The sequence below is a fragment of the Mauremys mutica genome, chromosome 5 (genome assembly GCF_020497125.1).
Source record: "Mauremys mutica isolate MM-2020 ecotype Southern chromosome 5, ASM2049712v1, whole genome shotgun sequence".
NCBI lineage: Eukaryota > Metazoa > Chordata > Testudines > Geoemydidae > Mauremys > Mauremys mutica.
Genome location: NC_059076.1, coordinates 12,015,488 through 12,029,102, shown reverse-complemented (window position 1 = coordinate 12,029,102; position 13,615 = coordinate 12,015,488). Strand labels below are relative to the sequence as shown.

The following is a 13,615-nucleotide window of genomic DNA, read 5'->3' as shown; positions in this document are numbered from 1 at the left end:
GCTTACAAAAGAATTTTTTATTTATCTCATGGATAAAATACCAAAATTAATTGCAAAAAGTTTTTCAGCTCTGTTTCCTGTCTCTTTCCTCCAGAATTATCAGGCAGTGAATCTTTGCCACAAATGCTACAATTAAAAAACCGCAAAACCCAGCTCATCTCTTCAGAAGGTTTCACATTGGGTATAGCCTTCCATAGATTATTAGATGTTTTTAACTTAATTTTATAAATCCTCACGTTATCGTAGTGTATTAGACTTAAACTTCAGGTGGGACTTACTGTATTTTTTGGCACTGAATAAATACCGTAGTCCTGCTGCCCCACAAGGTTGCCCTTCTATTAAAGATAATAAAATATGGCTTATGCTGTCAGTGAATTGACTTTGAAGAGCTCGTGTAAGCTCAAAAGCTTGTTTCTCTCACCAATAGAAATGGGTCCAATAGAAGATACTACCTCACCTACCCTGTCTCTCTTTTGTTCCAGTAGACTCTTAATATGGCACTAAGATTGCTGTCACCTTACTTCTTGTATTGGTGTACTTACTCAGTTTGCTCAAATATACAGCAAACAGGATGATTAAAATATGCCGATTGTGTGGATGTAGTTTTGAAAGTGTGATAAGTAATGTGCTTAAATTATGTGTACACAAATGAGTGACCGTGTTGCAGAAAAAGTACTAATTGCATGCACAGTTCCTGGGTTGCTAGTGTATACTTCACATGTTACACAACATTTTTGGATGAAGACTGGAGAGTGCTCTATTCAGTTGGCACCCGTATCTTCTGATAGGCATGAATACTTTCATTACTTCAACCCTGTGGTTCTGAACAATTGGGAAGGAGCTCTCTACATCAGGGGTGGGCAAACCACGGCCCGCGGGCCAGCTCCGGCCCCTCAGGGCTTTGGATCCGGCCCGCGGGATTGCCACCCCCTCCCAGAAGTGGTCGGCACCACTTCTCTGCGGCCCATAGGGGAGGGAGGGCAGAGCAGAGGACTCCGCGCGCTACCCTTGCCTGTTGGTACCTCTCTCGAAGCTCCAGTTGGCCGCGGTTCCCCGTTCCCAGCCAATGGGACCTTCAGGGGAGGTACCCACAGGCAAGGGCAACACGCAGAGCCCTCTGCCCCCCTTCCTCCAGGGGCCGCAAGGACGTGGTGCCAGTCATTTCCCGGGGCAGCACAGGGCCTGGGCCAGGGTGGGCACGCAGGCTGGGAGCCTGCCCTAGCCTCGGTGTGCATCGCTGCCACCCCGGAGCCTCTCCAGGTAAGTGGCGCTGGGCCGGAGCCGCACCCCAACTCCCTGCCCTGAGCCCCTTGCTGTACCTTGCACCTGCACGCCAATCCCCTGCCCTGAGCCCCTTCCCGCATTCCGCACCCCTCCCTGCTCTGAGCCTCTTCCTGCACCCCAACCCCTTCCCTGAGCCCCCTCATGCACCCCACACCCCTCCTCTGCCCCAACCCCTTGCCCTGAACCCCTTCCTGCACACCGCACCCCTCCACACCCTGCACTCCCTCCTGCACCCCAACCCCCTGCCCCGACCCTACATGCAGTTTCCACACATCCAGATGTGGCCGTTGGGCCAAAAAGTTTGCCCACCCCTGCCCTACATGCACATAAATTTCTTTTATTTTCATAACTGATTAGAAAACTTTCCCTCTATCAGAGGGAAATGTGACAACGCTGGATCAAGACTTTACAGCACCACAATGACATCTCTTCTGTTTCATTCATATTTTGAAGTGCTGATTTGTGTATGATGGAGTATTAATAGTACTCTGACATTTCTCCTCCAGGCTCTTCAACTACTTCATTCTTTTCCCCTTGATACACGGTTAAAAGATGGAAGTAAGTATAAATAGCCACTTATACCTCCCTTTGATGTGACTTTATATAGTAAATCATTGCTTTACTATGTTATTAACTACTTAGAATTTCACTTTAAATTCTTCCAACTACCAGGTTTGTTTTGGCAGTCACCAAAGAGGCCACCTTCTCCAATAAAGTTTGAATTCAATGATCCTTTGTAAGTATTGTACCTCTATTGATATTTTGTATATACATGGAGGAAGGGAGGGATATTATGTAATAGGCTTGTGCAGCAGAAAAATTGTCGTCTGTAGAACTTGGTTTTGAACTGAGCTAAGACCACACAAACTGAAGTGAGGTCTGCATTGGATACACTGCCGCCTGCACCTTCCCCTTAATAGCAACCTTAGTGTAACCAAGACTAGACTTCGGTGTTGCAGATAACTAAACTCAACGTTTTAATGCAAAAGAAGCATGTCAAAGTCTTGAGTTTTTTCAGATGAAATAGCGACTTCTCCTTTGAGAAACTGCTCCCCACTCTTGGGGAAACACTCACCTAGTTTGTGAACTCAGCCTCTTAAAAAGTGGGATCAAATGGGAATATATGCCAATGCATTGGATGTAGTTATTATAAGACTGAATTCTTTTGAGCGTGTGAAAAGTATGCTGCAGTTCCTGTAACAAGCATTTCATTGAATTCTCTGGTGTGACGCTGACAAGAATAAGGGGAAGACTAAATGTAAATCACACTGGCCTATCTTGAAGTTGTGCAGTGTCAGGACTTGTCTTCACTACGCTGCTGCAATCAATGCAGCAGGTGTCGATTTAGCGGGTCTACTGAAGACCCACTAAATCGATGGCAGAGCACTCTCTGGTTGACTCAGGTTCTTCAGCTCCCTGAGAAGATTAAAGTAAGTCGACCGGAGAGCGTCTCCCATCGACGCAGTGCAGTTATTCATGTAGCTGAAGTAGTGTAACTTAGGTCAACTTACCCCAGTAGTAAAGACCAGCCCTCAGTGAGGATTTTAACATTTTGACAAGATAGTTTTTGATTGTACTCAGCTGTGATTAGCCAAAATCCTTCTTTTCTCGTGTGTTTCATCTACTTTCTTAATGATCCTGTAATGTAAGGAAAATTATTCTTGGGCAGTAGTTCCCTGATGTGTAGAAGCATCCCATGATATGCTGCTGTTAGTACTTTGGTAACACATCCTCCTTCATTTTTAGATGATAAGTACTTAAGGGCAGGAACCTTAGCTTCTTGTGTTTTTTTCAGAGCCTGACCCACTGGCGCCCCAATCCTCATTTGAACTACAGGGTGCTGCTGAAACACAAATATTATTTTAAAATCTGAATTTAGATTTTGGTACAAAAACAACTGCCTTCTCTTTTTTTCAATAGACACTACAGTTTCATAGTGAGTGGTGCAAAACTCTTTGCAAGAGTATACTGTGTCCCTGTCACAGAAAAGGTAGGTAATAATTATAATTAGAGCAGAGGTTAGATGCACTTGATACTCGGTACACATTGAGATGCTACTGTTTCTGTTCGGTCTTCAGTGATAAATTGTTGAGAAACAAAATAATTTTAGAATTACAACTGATCTCTCAAGTGTTTTTGTCTTTAGCATGATGGTCCAGTGCCACCATGCTGCTCCTTATCCATATTAATCTTTAAGAAGCTGCTCTACTTTTTAATTGTCCAAACTTTTCTTTAATTCCATCCTTAAACAAGAAGACAAACTAAACCAGTATCTCAGCTGCGTTCAATCAGGATTTATTTCATTTGCCTTCCTGTTTCCTCCCTGCTATGACCTTACCTTGACAATATTTGTAAAGGCCTGTCTTGCTCCCCTTAACCTTTTTGGCCAGCATTAACTCATTTTTCTTCCTATGTCCTTTTTCCCTATAAGCCATAAGTGTGTGTTTTTCTGCCTTGCCCCCATGATCTTTATTTACAGTTCAGATTTTTACCCTCAGTCTCTCATGTAGCCACTTTGGCCACTTTTTGTTCTTTGCAATCTTCTTTAGCAGATGAACTACAGTCAAGATGCAACATAGTATGTTGTCTCAGGCTTTCCCACCCTTCTCAGTAGCACTTAGACGAAGGAAGAACAGGAATTTTAAATAAAGGAAATGCTGGGTTATTTTTCACTATTGTGCATTTGACTTGTTAATACACATCTCTAGCTGCAAGAATATATAAACATCATAGAGAAGTGGATGTAAACATAGTAGCGTTAACATATGTCTGTTGTAACTTGTATAAGTGCCTAGTTGTGTGTAATACTGTGATTGCGTTTTATAATGTAGATAAATGCCACTTTTACAAACTTAGACCTCATAGAACTGTTCAGTGTGAAATGCCTTTGTGTCCCCCAGCCTGATAGTTTATGATGATTCTTCAATGTTAAGCAAGTGCGCGGTACCTGGCCCATAAAACTGTAATTCTGCTGTAAATGAACTATACATTACAAATATTTTTTAACTTTGCTTTTTTAAAAAAGTGTAGTAGATATAATAAGGTTTTGTCTATTTCTTATAAAGTAAGCTGCAGTTATCTTTATTTAAAAAACCAGGATTTGTCAGAAGAAACTATTTTGAAGATAATTTCGGGAGTAAATATACAAGAGTTCAGACCTTCAAATAAAGTAGGTTTAATATTTTAATAAGCTCTAAGTTAAGCAAACACCTTTCTTGTGATGTTGCTTTTGTCAGTTGGTAATTCTCCCCTCCCTGTTATATGGAGGAACTCCTGATGAGAATATGGTTTGTGTAGCATAGGTTCTGCTTTGTTACCCCATGTTGTATAGTCAAGATTTTGTATTTAAATATCCCATCTAAATCAAGCCCAAATGAAGCTGGCAATGATCTGGACTCTTCAAAATTATTTTTGTTTTTTTAAATTGAATCATATGAGTGCAGTCCATGACCTTAAGCCTCCAGGCTTTTTTTATACCTCCACTTCAAAGTTTTTTAGTTAACTTTTAATTACTGTTACAGTAAATGCTCTGGGTTACATTATTTTAATACTAGGCAAGAGAATGGGATTATTTGTCTCCACGTAAAGCTAATGTTTTAGAGCTTTATTAACCAAAAAGATTTCAGTGGGTCAGATCAGGCTGCAACCACTTAAAATACTTGGTAGCAAACTGTCTTTTGTAATTTTCTTTGTGGAGAATGGAGTTTTGAATTGTTGAGACTATACATCCTGTTCATGTGTAGTGCTGTTAGGTTGTTGGTGATCTTGATAGTTTGGCAGAAAGATACACGTCAGGGCTTCTCTGCCTTTGAAATCCAGCAGCGGCACAGCTGCAGCTCTGCCGTTGTAGCACTTCAGTGTAGACACTGCCTAAACCAATGGGAGGGGTTCTGTCCGCACAGGTAATAACACCTCCCTGACAGGCAGTAGCTAGGTCGACAGAAGAATTCTTCTGTTGACTTGGTGCTGCTTACATGGGGGTTAGGTTGGCTTAAGGATGCCGCTCAGGGATGTGGATTTCTTCAGTTTTCCTAGACGTCATCAGCTTTTTGGTTAGATGTGGTGATAATGCAAGGCAAATGCCACATGTAATCAGTTTGGGCAAACCTGGCTCTTGGGCTAAGGGTAATACCATGCTACATGTTCATGCTGTATATATTCATAGGTTGTGCAGACAGATGAAACTGCAAGGAAACCAGACCATATTCCAGTAAGCAGTGAGGATGAGAGGAATGCTATTTTCCAGCTGGAAAAAGCCATATTATCCAATGAAGCTCTGAAAAGTGAGTAACTTCCTTTGTAAAATACTCCACTATTTGTTGAGTTGTAGCTGCTACCGTAGTGCCAACTGTGTACAGCTCAGGTCTTTGGAAAAATAGTTCAGTATCTCACCAGCTTTTCACTTTGGTGAGGGCTTGTAAAGCTTTCTTGTTGTGTATCACCTAAAGAACCAAAACTTTCTTTTAAGAGAGAACTATCCATAACTCAGTGGTCCCCAACGTGGTGCCCGTGGGGGCCCGCCGTGGCATCTATGTGCGCCCCGTGTACTGGCGGCGGACAAGCATCCTCTGAAATGCCACCGAAAAGCGGCATCATCAAGATGAGTTGCCACCGAAATGCTGCTGATTTTCGGCGGCATTTCGGCGACGCCTCTTGACGTTGCCGCTTCTCGGCAGCATTTCGGCGGATGCTTGTCTGCCGGCCATGGTCCTTGGTGGCTCATCATCTGGCGCCCGCCACCCAGAAAAGGTTGGGGACCACTACCATAACTGGTTGTTCAAAAATATAAAAAACACAGAATGGCTTTGAAGGGTTCCCTAAGAAATAAACATCTAAGTCCTTGTGGCTTTGCCATTCTGACTGTTGTATCTCTTGAAGTACAGGTTCTTCTTCGAATGATTGCTCCTATGCATTCCAGTTAGGTGTGCGCGCCGTGCGTGCACGGCTCTTCGGAAGATTTTTACCCTAGCAACACCGGCGAGCCGGCTGGGCGCCCCCTGGAATGGCGCCACTGTAGCGCTAGATATATACCCCAGCCGGCCCGTCCGCTCCTCAGTTCCTTCTTCCCACCTGTGACGGCCGTTGGAACAGTGGAGTGCTCGTTTGTCCTCCACATCCCTAGCTCACCTTGGTTCTAGTTTTGTAGTTAGTGTATATAGTTGTTAAAATAGTTAGTTAAGTAAGTTATTAGGTAGATTGACGGGAATTAGGGGGGCTTAGCCCCTCTTTTCCCGTCCGGTGCGGGCGTATGCCCAAGACACCGGGGTTTAAGCCCTGTGCGGCTTGCCAGCGGCACATGCCGATTGGGGACCCTCACGACTCCTGCCTGCGTTGTCTTAGTGAGGCCCATCGACCAGATAAGTGCCCTATTTGCAGATTGTTCAAGCCTAGAACGAAAAAGGAGCGGGACATTAGATTAAGGCAGCTCCTAATGGAATTGGCGCTTACCCCTGCGGTGCCGACACCATCAGCTCCGCCGTCGTCCTCGGCACGAAGCGCTCCAGCGGTCCCCGACCGGTCCGGTACCGAGACTCTTAAGAAGCAACCGGCACCGAAGCCCCGGCACCATTCCCTCTCACCATCGGGGAAACGGAAGCCGCAGCCAAAGTCTGGGAAGACTGCTGCATCGAGACCGCTTGTCCAGCAGCCAGTGTCGGCCCCCTCGGTACCGACCTCGACAGCGCACGGGCCGTGCGCGGTACCATCGACTCCGGCGCCGACAGGGCTGTTGAGTCCAGTACCTCCGTGCTCCCTGATGCAAACCGTGGTCGAGCTGCCTCTCCCGTCCACGCCCGAGACGTTCTCGACGGCGAGGGAGCTCATAGAGCTAACAGAGGCACCGAGCCCCCGGCACCGCCGGTGCGGGCTGTGCAGTCAGTGGGCAAGCCGGCCATGATACGGCCTCCTTCCCCTGACAGACGGGATAGAAGGCGATCCAGGTCCCGCTCCCGATCTCGGAGACGGTCACCTTCACGCCGATCCAGGTCCCGGCACCGGTCACCATCCCGGTACTGCTCTCCGTCTCGGCGCCGGTCGCAGTCCCGGTACCGCTCCTCATCGCGGTACCGGTCGCACTCCCGGAGGCGATCCCAATCTCCGGACCGTCGGCACCGAAGAAGGTCCAGATCCCGGTACCGCTCTCGGAGCCGCTCCCATCGACGACGGTCGAGATCGCGGTCGACCTCCCGGTACTCACGCGGTCGACGGTCCCGCTCTCGCTCTCGGTACCGCGACGATCGGCACCGGTCCCCAGCATCGTCCACGGACAGACTAGCAGCATCGACGGTGCAGTCCCTGAGCGCCTCTGCCCCCCCCGTGGCCTTCCCGCCAACCGTCGGTCGCCTCGCACGAGGGCAGCGGTGGAGATCACCGGGCAGACCCCCAAGGACAGGACCACGGTCCACAGCAATGGGGCTTCTGGACCCCCTGGGCCTTTCACGAGGCTCAAGGCGCCCCCTCCCTCCAGTGACCCAGGCCCTCCGACCACAGGGTGCCGGAAGCCACTGTCAGCAGGCCCCCTCCATCACCTCCGGTTGAGGTTCCACCGCCACCTGTACCGGCGGAACATCCCGTAGAGGCGGAGGCTTCGCACCCCATGGACGAGCCTCAGCTACAAGCCATGGGTCAGGGCCATTCCTCGTCTTCCTCGCCGCACGAGGCGGTGGCGGGGTCCTCATCATCGGATCCCCCACCGATTGACTTGCGTGCCCATCAGGACCTCCTCCGTCGGGTGGCACAAGCCATTAACCTCCCGGTCGCAGAGGTCACTGAGGACGAGGATCCGGTTACTAATGTGATTGGAGCTGAGGCCCCGATGCGAGTGGCCCTGCCCTTCATTCGCACTATTCAGAAAAATGCCACTACAATCTGGCAATCACCTGCGTCCATCCCTCCCACTGCTCGAGGCGTGGAGCGAAAGTACTCAGTGCCCCCGACCGGGTACGAGTACCTGTATACGCACCCGGCCCCAGACTCCCTCGTTGTGCAGTCAGTGAATGACCGGGAGAGAAATGGGCAGCCCGCGCCAGCGCCAAAGTCCAAGGACGCGCGCAGGATGTATCTATTGGGCCGGAAGGTCTATTTGGCTGGCGGCCTTCAACTACGGATATCCAATCAGTTGGCTCTCCTTAGCCGCTATGCCTACGACAACTTCGTGGCCCTCTCTAAGTTTACGGAGTTGATTCCCACATCCTCCAGGCAGGAGTTCTCTGCCCTGCTAGAAGAGGGCAAGAAAGCCTCCAGGTCCTCCATCCAGGCCTCACTGGACTCTGCAGATTCCGGAGCCAGGACTTTGGCATCAGGAGTGACCGTGAGGAGGATCTCCTGGCTGCAATCGTCTACCTTGCCGCCAGAAGTCCAGTATACCTTGCAGGACCTGCCCTTCGATACCAAGGGCCTATTCTCGGAGAAGACAGACTCCAGAATCCAGACCCTTAAGGATGGCCGTATTGCCATCCGCACCCTGGGCATGCACACGCCTGCTACCCAGCGGAGGTCCTTCAGGCAGCAGCCGTATCGGCCATTTAATCAGTCCAGGTCGCGGCCTGATAATGGACGCAGAGGCAGACTGAACCGCCGTAGACCATCGGGCAATCGGCGTACCCAGTCCCAGGCGCCCTCTAAAGCCCCTCAAGGGCCGAAACAGGCATTTTGATGGGACGTCCGAGGACGGCCCATCAGTCTCTTCACCGGATCCTTCCCCGTTATTTTTCAACCGTCTTTCCCACTTCCTCCCGGCGTGGTCCCAGATTACAACGGACAACTGGGTGCTACGCACGGTAGAGTCCGGTTACCATCTTCAGTTTGTTTCGCCCCCGCCCTCCCACCCACCCACCCCGTCCCTCTTCAGGGACCCCTCTCACGAGCAAGTCCTCCTACAAGAGGTCGAGTCTCTGCTGAGCTTGGGTGCCATAGAGGAGGTGCCGAGCGATATGCGAGGCAGGGGATTTTATTCCCGATATTTCCTAATCCCCAAGGCGAAGGGAGGTCTACGACACATACTCGACCTCCGAGAGCTCAACAGGTACCTGGTCAAGCTCAAGTTTCGCATGGTGACCCTGGGGACTATCATCCCCTCCCTGGATCCGGGAGACTGGTTTGCCGCCCTCGACATGAAGGACGCATATTTCCATGTCGCGATTTACCCTCCTCATCAACGCTACCTGCGTTTCGTTGTCAACAGCACGCACTACCAGTTTGCAGTGCTACCCTTCGGCCTCTCCACAGCGCCGAGGGTCTTCACCAAGTGTATGACAGTGGTTGCCCCCGCCCTCCGCCATCGTCGGATACACGTCTACCCGTATCTCGACGATTGGCTGGTCCGTGGACCATCCCGCCAACTGGTAGTGAGTCACATGACTACGATCCTAGTCCTGTTTCAGCGCCTAGGACTTATGATAAATGCCGAGAAGTCAACGTTGACTCCATCGCAAAGGGTGGAGTTCATCGGAGCGGTCCTGGATTCCAATTTGGCCAGGGCCTGCCTGCCCCAACCTCGGCATCAGTCTCTGGTCTCCCTAGTTCGGGGCCTACAATCCTTCCCAACAACAACGGTGCGTTCCTGCCTCCGCCTCCTGGGCCACATGGCTTCGTGCACGTTCGTCACTCCGTACGCGAGGTTGCACCTTCGCCCGTTTCAAACTTGGCTTGCGTCAGTGTACCGGCCCCACCGCCACTCCATGGATATGGTAGTCACGCCCACGAAGCCGATCCTCGCTTCGCTCACCTGGTGCCTGGACCCAGAAGTGGTGTGTGCCGGAGTCCCATTCCGCCCTCCTCAACCATCCGTCACCCTGACCACGGATGCTTCAGAGCTAGGGTGGGGGGCACACCTAGCCGACCTGCACACCCAAGGTCGCTGGTCGCCCCGAGAGCTCTCCTTACATATCAATGTCAGGGAACTGCGGGCGATTCGCCTCGCGTGTCAAGCCTTCCGCTCCCATCTCCAAGGGCGTTGTGTCGCGGTGTTGACGGACAACACTACGGCGATGTTTTATGTCAACAAGCAGGGTGGGGCCCGATCCTCCCTACTTTGCACGGAAGCGATGCTCCTGTGGGACTTCTGCATAACCCACTCGATTCACCTGGTTGCGTCCTATCTTCCAGGAGTGCAGAACACGTTGGCCGACCGTCTCAGCAGGTCGTTCCTTTCACACAAGTGGTCGCTGCGTCCAGATGTGGTGTACACAATTTTCCGCAGGTGGGGGTTTCCCCAGATAGACCTGTTTGCCTCCAGAGAGAACAGGAAGTGCCACCAGTTCTGTTCTTACCAGGGTTGCGCCCCGGGCTCCCTGTCGGACGCATTCCTCTGCTCTTGGACGGGTCACCTCCTATATGCCTTCCCTCCGTTCCCGCTCGTACATCGGGTGCTTCTCAAGCTTCGGAGGGACAGGGCCCACCTCATACTCGTCGCTCCGGCCTGGCCGAGGCAGCACTGGTACACTCTGCTGCTCGAGCTCTCCGTTCGGGATCCCATTCCCCTCCCGTTGTGGCCGGATCTGATAACGCAGGACTTCGGCAGGCTCCGCCACCCGGACCTGCAGTCCCTCCATCTTACAGCCTGGTGCCTGAGTGGTTGACCCACGCGGAGCGTGCCTGTTCGGTGGCGGTCCAGCGAGTCCTGCTAGAGAGCAGGAAGCCCTCCACTCGCTCGACTTACCTCGCGAAATGGAAGCGATTCGCAATCTGGTGCGATCAGAGAGACCTGAATCCGTTCGTCGTCCCTATACCAACGATCCTGGACTACCTCTGGTCACTTAAGGAGCAAGGTCTTGTGATCTCATCGTTGAAAGTGCACCTAGCGGCCATATCCGCCTTTCGGCCGCCCGTCGGTCACCGGTCCATCTTCTCCGATCCAACGGTTTCCCGCTTCCTCAAAGTCCTAGATCGCTTGTTCCCGCCAGTACGGCATCCTACTCCGTCCTGGGATCTGAATCTGGTTTTGACCAGGCTCATGAGAGCCCCCTTTGAGCCCTTGGCCATGTGTTCCCTGCTCCATCTGTCGTGGAAAACAGCTTTCCTCGTCGCCATAACCTCAGCAAGGTGAGTTTCCGAGCTTCATGCCCTGACGGCTGGTCCACTGTACACCATCTTTCATGCAGACAAGGTTCAGCTTCGGCCACACCCGGCCTTCCTCCCTAAGGTGGTGTCGGCCTTCCATTTAAACCAGGACATTTTTCTTCCTGTTTTTTTCCCGAAGCCTCACGCCTCGAGTCGGGAACAACAGCTTCACACCCTGGACGTTCGCAGGGCCCTTGCTTTCTACATAGACCGAACAAAACCCTTCCGGCGTTCGCCCCAACCAGGGGTGAGCTGGAGCCGGTTCGCACCGGTTCGCGCGAACCCGTTGTTAAATTTAGAAGCGGTTTTAGAACCGCTTGTTAACTAGCTTCCCTGCGAGGGAAGCTTTGATGGGCTCTGCCTGGGAAGCCTGTAATTCCTCCTCCCGGCCGCCGGGGGGCGCTGCGCTGTGCTGCGGGAGCCATGTGAGCTGCCTCCTGGCCCTGTTGCTGCTCCTGCTCTTTGGACCTCTGGCCCTGGGGCTCCTGCTGCTGCCTGGTGAGTCCCCGGCTGCGTCCTGCTGCTCCCAGCCCCCCCCCCCCCCCCGTGTGAGTGTCTGCGCCCCTCCCCCGCCTTCCCTGCCCCCAGCCAGCCCCCTGCTACAGCCACCCCCAGCCAGCCCCTGCCACAGCCAGCCCCTGCCCCCAGCCACCCCCAGCCAGCCCCTGTCCCCTGCCACCCCCTGCCTCTGCCCCCAGCCACCCCCTGCCTCTGCCCCCAGCCACCCCCTGCCCGCAGCCAGCCCCTGCCCCCAGCCCCTGCCCACAGCCCCTGCCCCCAGCCCCCTGCCCCACCCACTGCCCCCAGCCATCCCCTGCCCCACCCCCTGCCTGCCCACAGCCAGCCCCTGCCCCACCCCCTGCCTGCCCACAGCCAGCCCCTGCCCCACCCCCTGCCCCCTGCCTGCCCCCAGCCAGCCCCTGCCCACAGCCGTCCCCTGCCCCACCCCTGCCCCCAGCCACCCCCTTCCCCCAGCCCGCCCCAGCCAGCCCCTTCCCACAGCCGTCCCCTGCCCCACCCCCTGCCCACAGCCGTCCCCTGCCCCACCCCTGCCCCCAGCCAGCCCCTGCCCACAGCCGCCCCCTGCCCCAGCCCCTGCCCACAGCCAGCCCCTGCCCACAGCCACCCGCAGCCGCCCCCCTGCCCACAGCCGCCCCCCTGCCCGCAGCCGCCCCCCTGCCCCGCCCCCTGCCCCGCCCCCTGCCCATAGCCGCCCCCTGCCCATAGCCACCCCCTGCCCATAGCCGCCCCCCTGCCCGCAGCCAGCCCCTGCCCACAGCCAGCCCCTGCCCGCAGCCAGCCCCTGCCCACAGCCAGCCCCTCAGCCACCCGCCTGGCCCCAGCCGCCCCCCTGCCCACAGCCGCCCCCCTGCCCACAGCCGCCCCCCTGCCCCACCCCCTGCCCCGCCCCCTGCCCAGCGCCGCCCCCGCCCCATAGCCGCCCCCTGCCCACAGCCACCTGCAGCCGCCCTCTGCCCGCAGCCGCCCTCTGCCCACAGCCGCCCTCTGCCCACAGCCAGCCCTTGCCACAGCCACCCTCTGCCCGCAGCCAGCCTCTGCCTGCAGCCCCTGCCCACAGCCGCCCTCTGCCCGCAGCCAGCCCCTGCCCGCAGCCAGCCCCTGCCCGCAGCCACCCTCTGCCCGCAGCCAGCCTCTGCCTGCAGCCCCTGCCACAGCCACCCCCTGCCTGCAGCCAGCCTCTGCCCACAGCTGCCCGCAGCCACCCCCTGCCCACAGCCACCCGCAGCCCGCCCATCTGCATCACCTGCCCACAGCCAGCCCGTGTCACTCCCTGCCTCCAGCTAGCCCTGCCCCACGCCCCTATCTGCAGCCAGCCCCACATCCACTGGTGCCCTGCAGTTCCCAGGGCAGTAACCCTGCACACCTGCTTTAATGAGGGGGGGGGCAGGGAGCAGCTGGGACCCACACATGTGCACACCCTAGAGTGACCAGACAGCAAGTGTGAAAAATCGGGACGGGGGTGAGGGGTAATAGGAGCCTATATAAGAAAAAGACCCAAAAATTGAGACTGTCCCTGATCACCACCCACACATGTGAAACGGAGCTCATTTCTAGTTCAGCCCCATCTTTTTAAAAAAGAACTTTAGGTAGGGTTAAAATACATCTGTATTTTCCTGGACATGTCAGGCTTTTCGGTTCTTAATCACCTCCTGGGAAAATATGGATGTATGGTAACCCTATTGGTACAAAAAATACATGCTGTCGCACATCCCTTAAATCAGAACTTTTTATAGGGAACCTGTTGTTAAGA

At 53.6% G+C, this 13,615-nt stretch overlaps 1 protein-coding gene across 1 annotated transcript in view; it reads left to right on the top strand.

Annotated features, from left to right (window-relative positions):
• Nucleotides 1-13,615, top strand: part of UBA6 (ubiquitin like modifier activating enzyme 6) — a 55,900-nt gene that overhangs the window by 32,673 nt on the left and 9,612 nt on the right. The window contains exons 25-29 of the mRNA XM_045018640.1: nt 1,791-1,842; nt 1,957-2,020; nt 3,205-3,274; nt 4,382-4,453; nt 5,450-5,567. Of these exons, the coding sequence (XP_044874575.1) occupies nt 1,791-1,842; nt 1,957-2,020; nt 3,205-3,274; nt 4,382-4,453; nt 5,450-5,567 (376 nt within the window). The remainder of the gene's footprint in view (nt 1-1,790; nt 1,843-1,956; nt 2,021-3,204; nt 3,275-4,381; nt 4,454-5,449; nt 5,568-13,615) is intronic.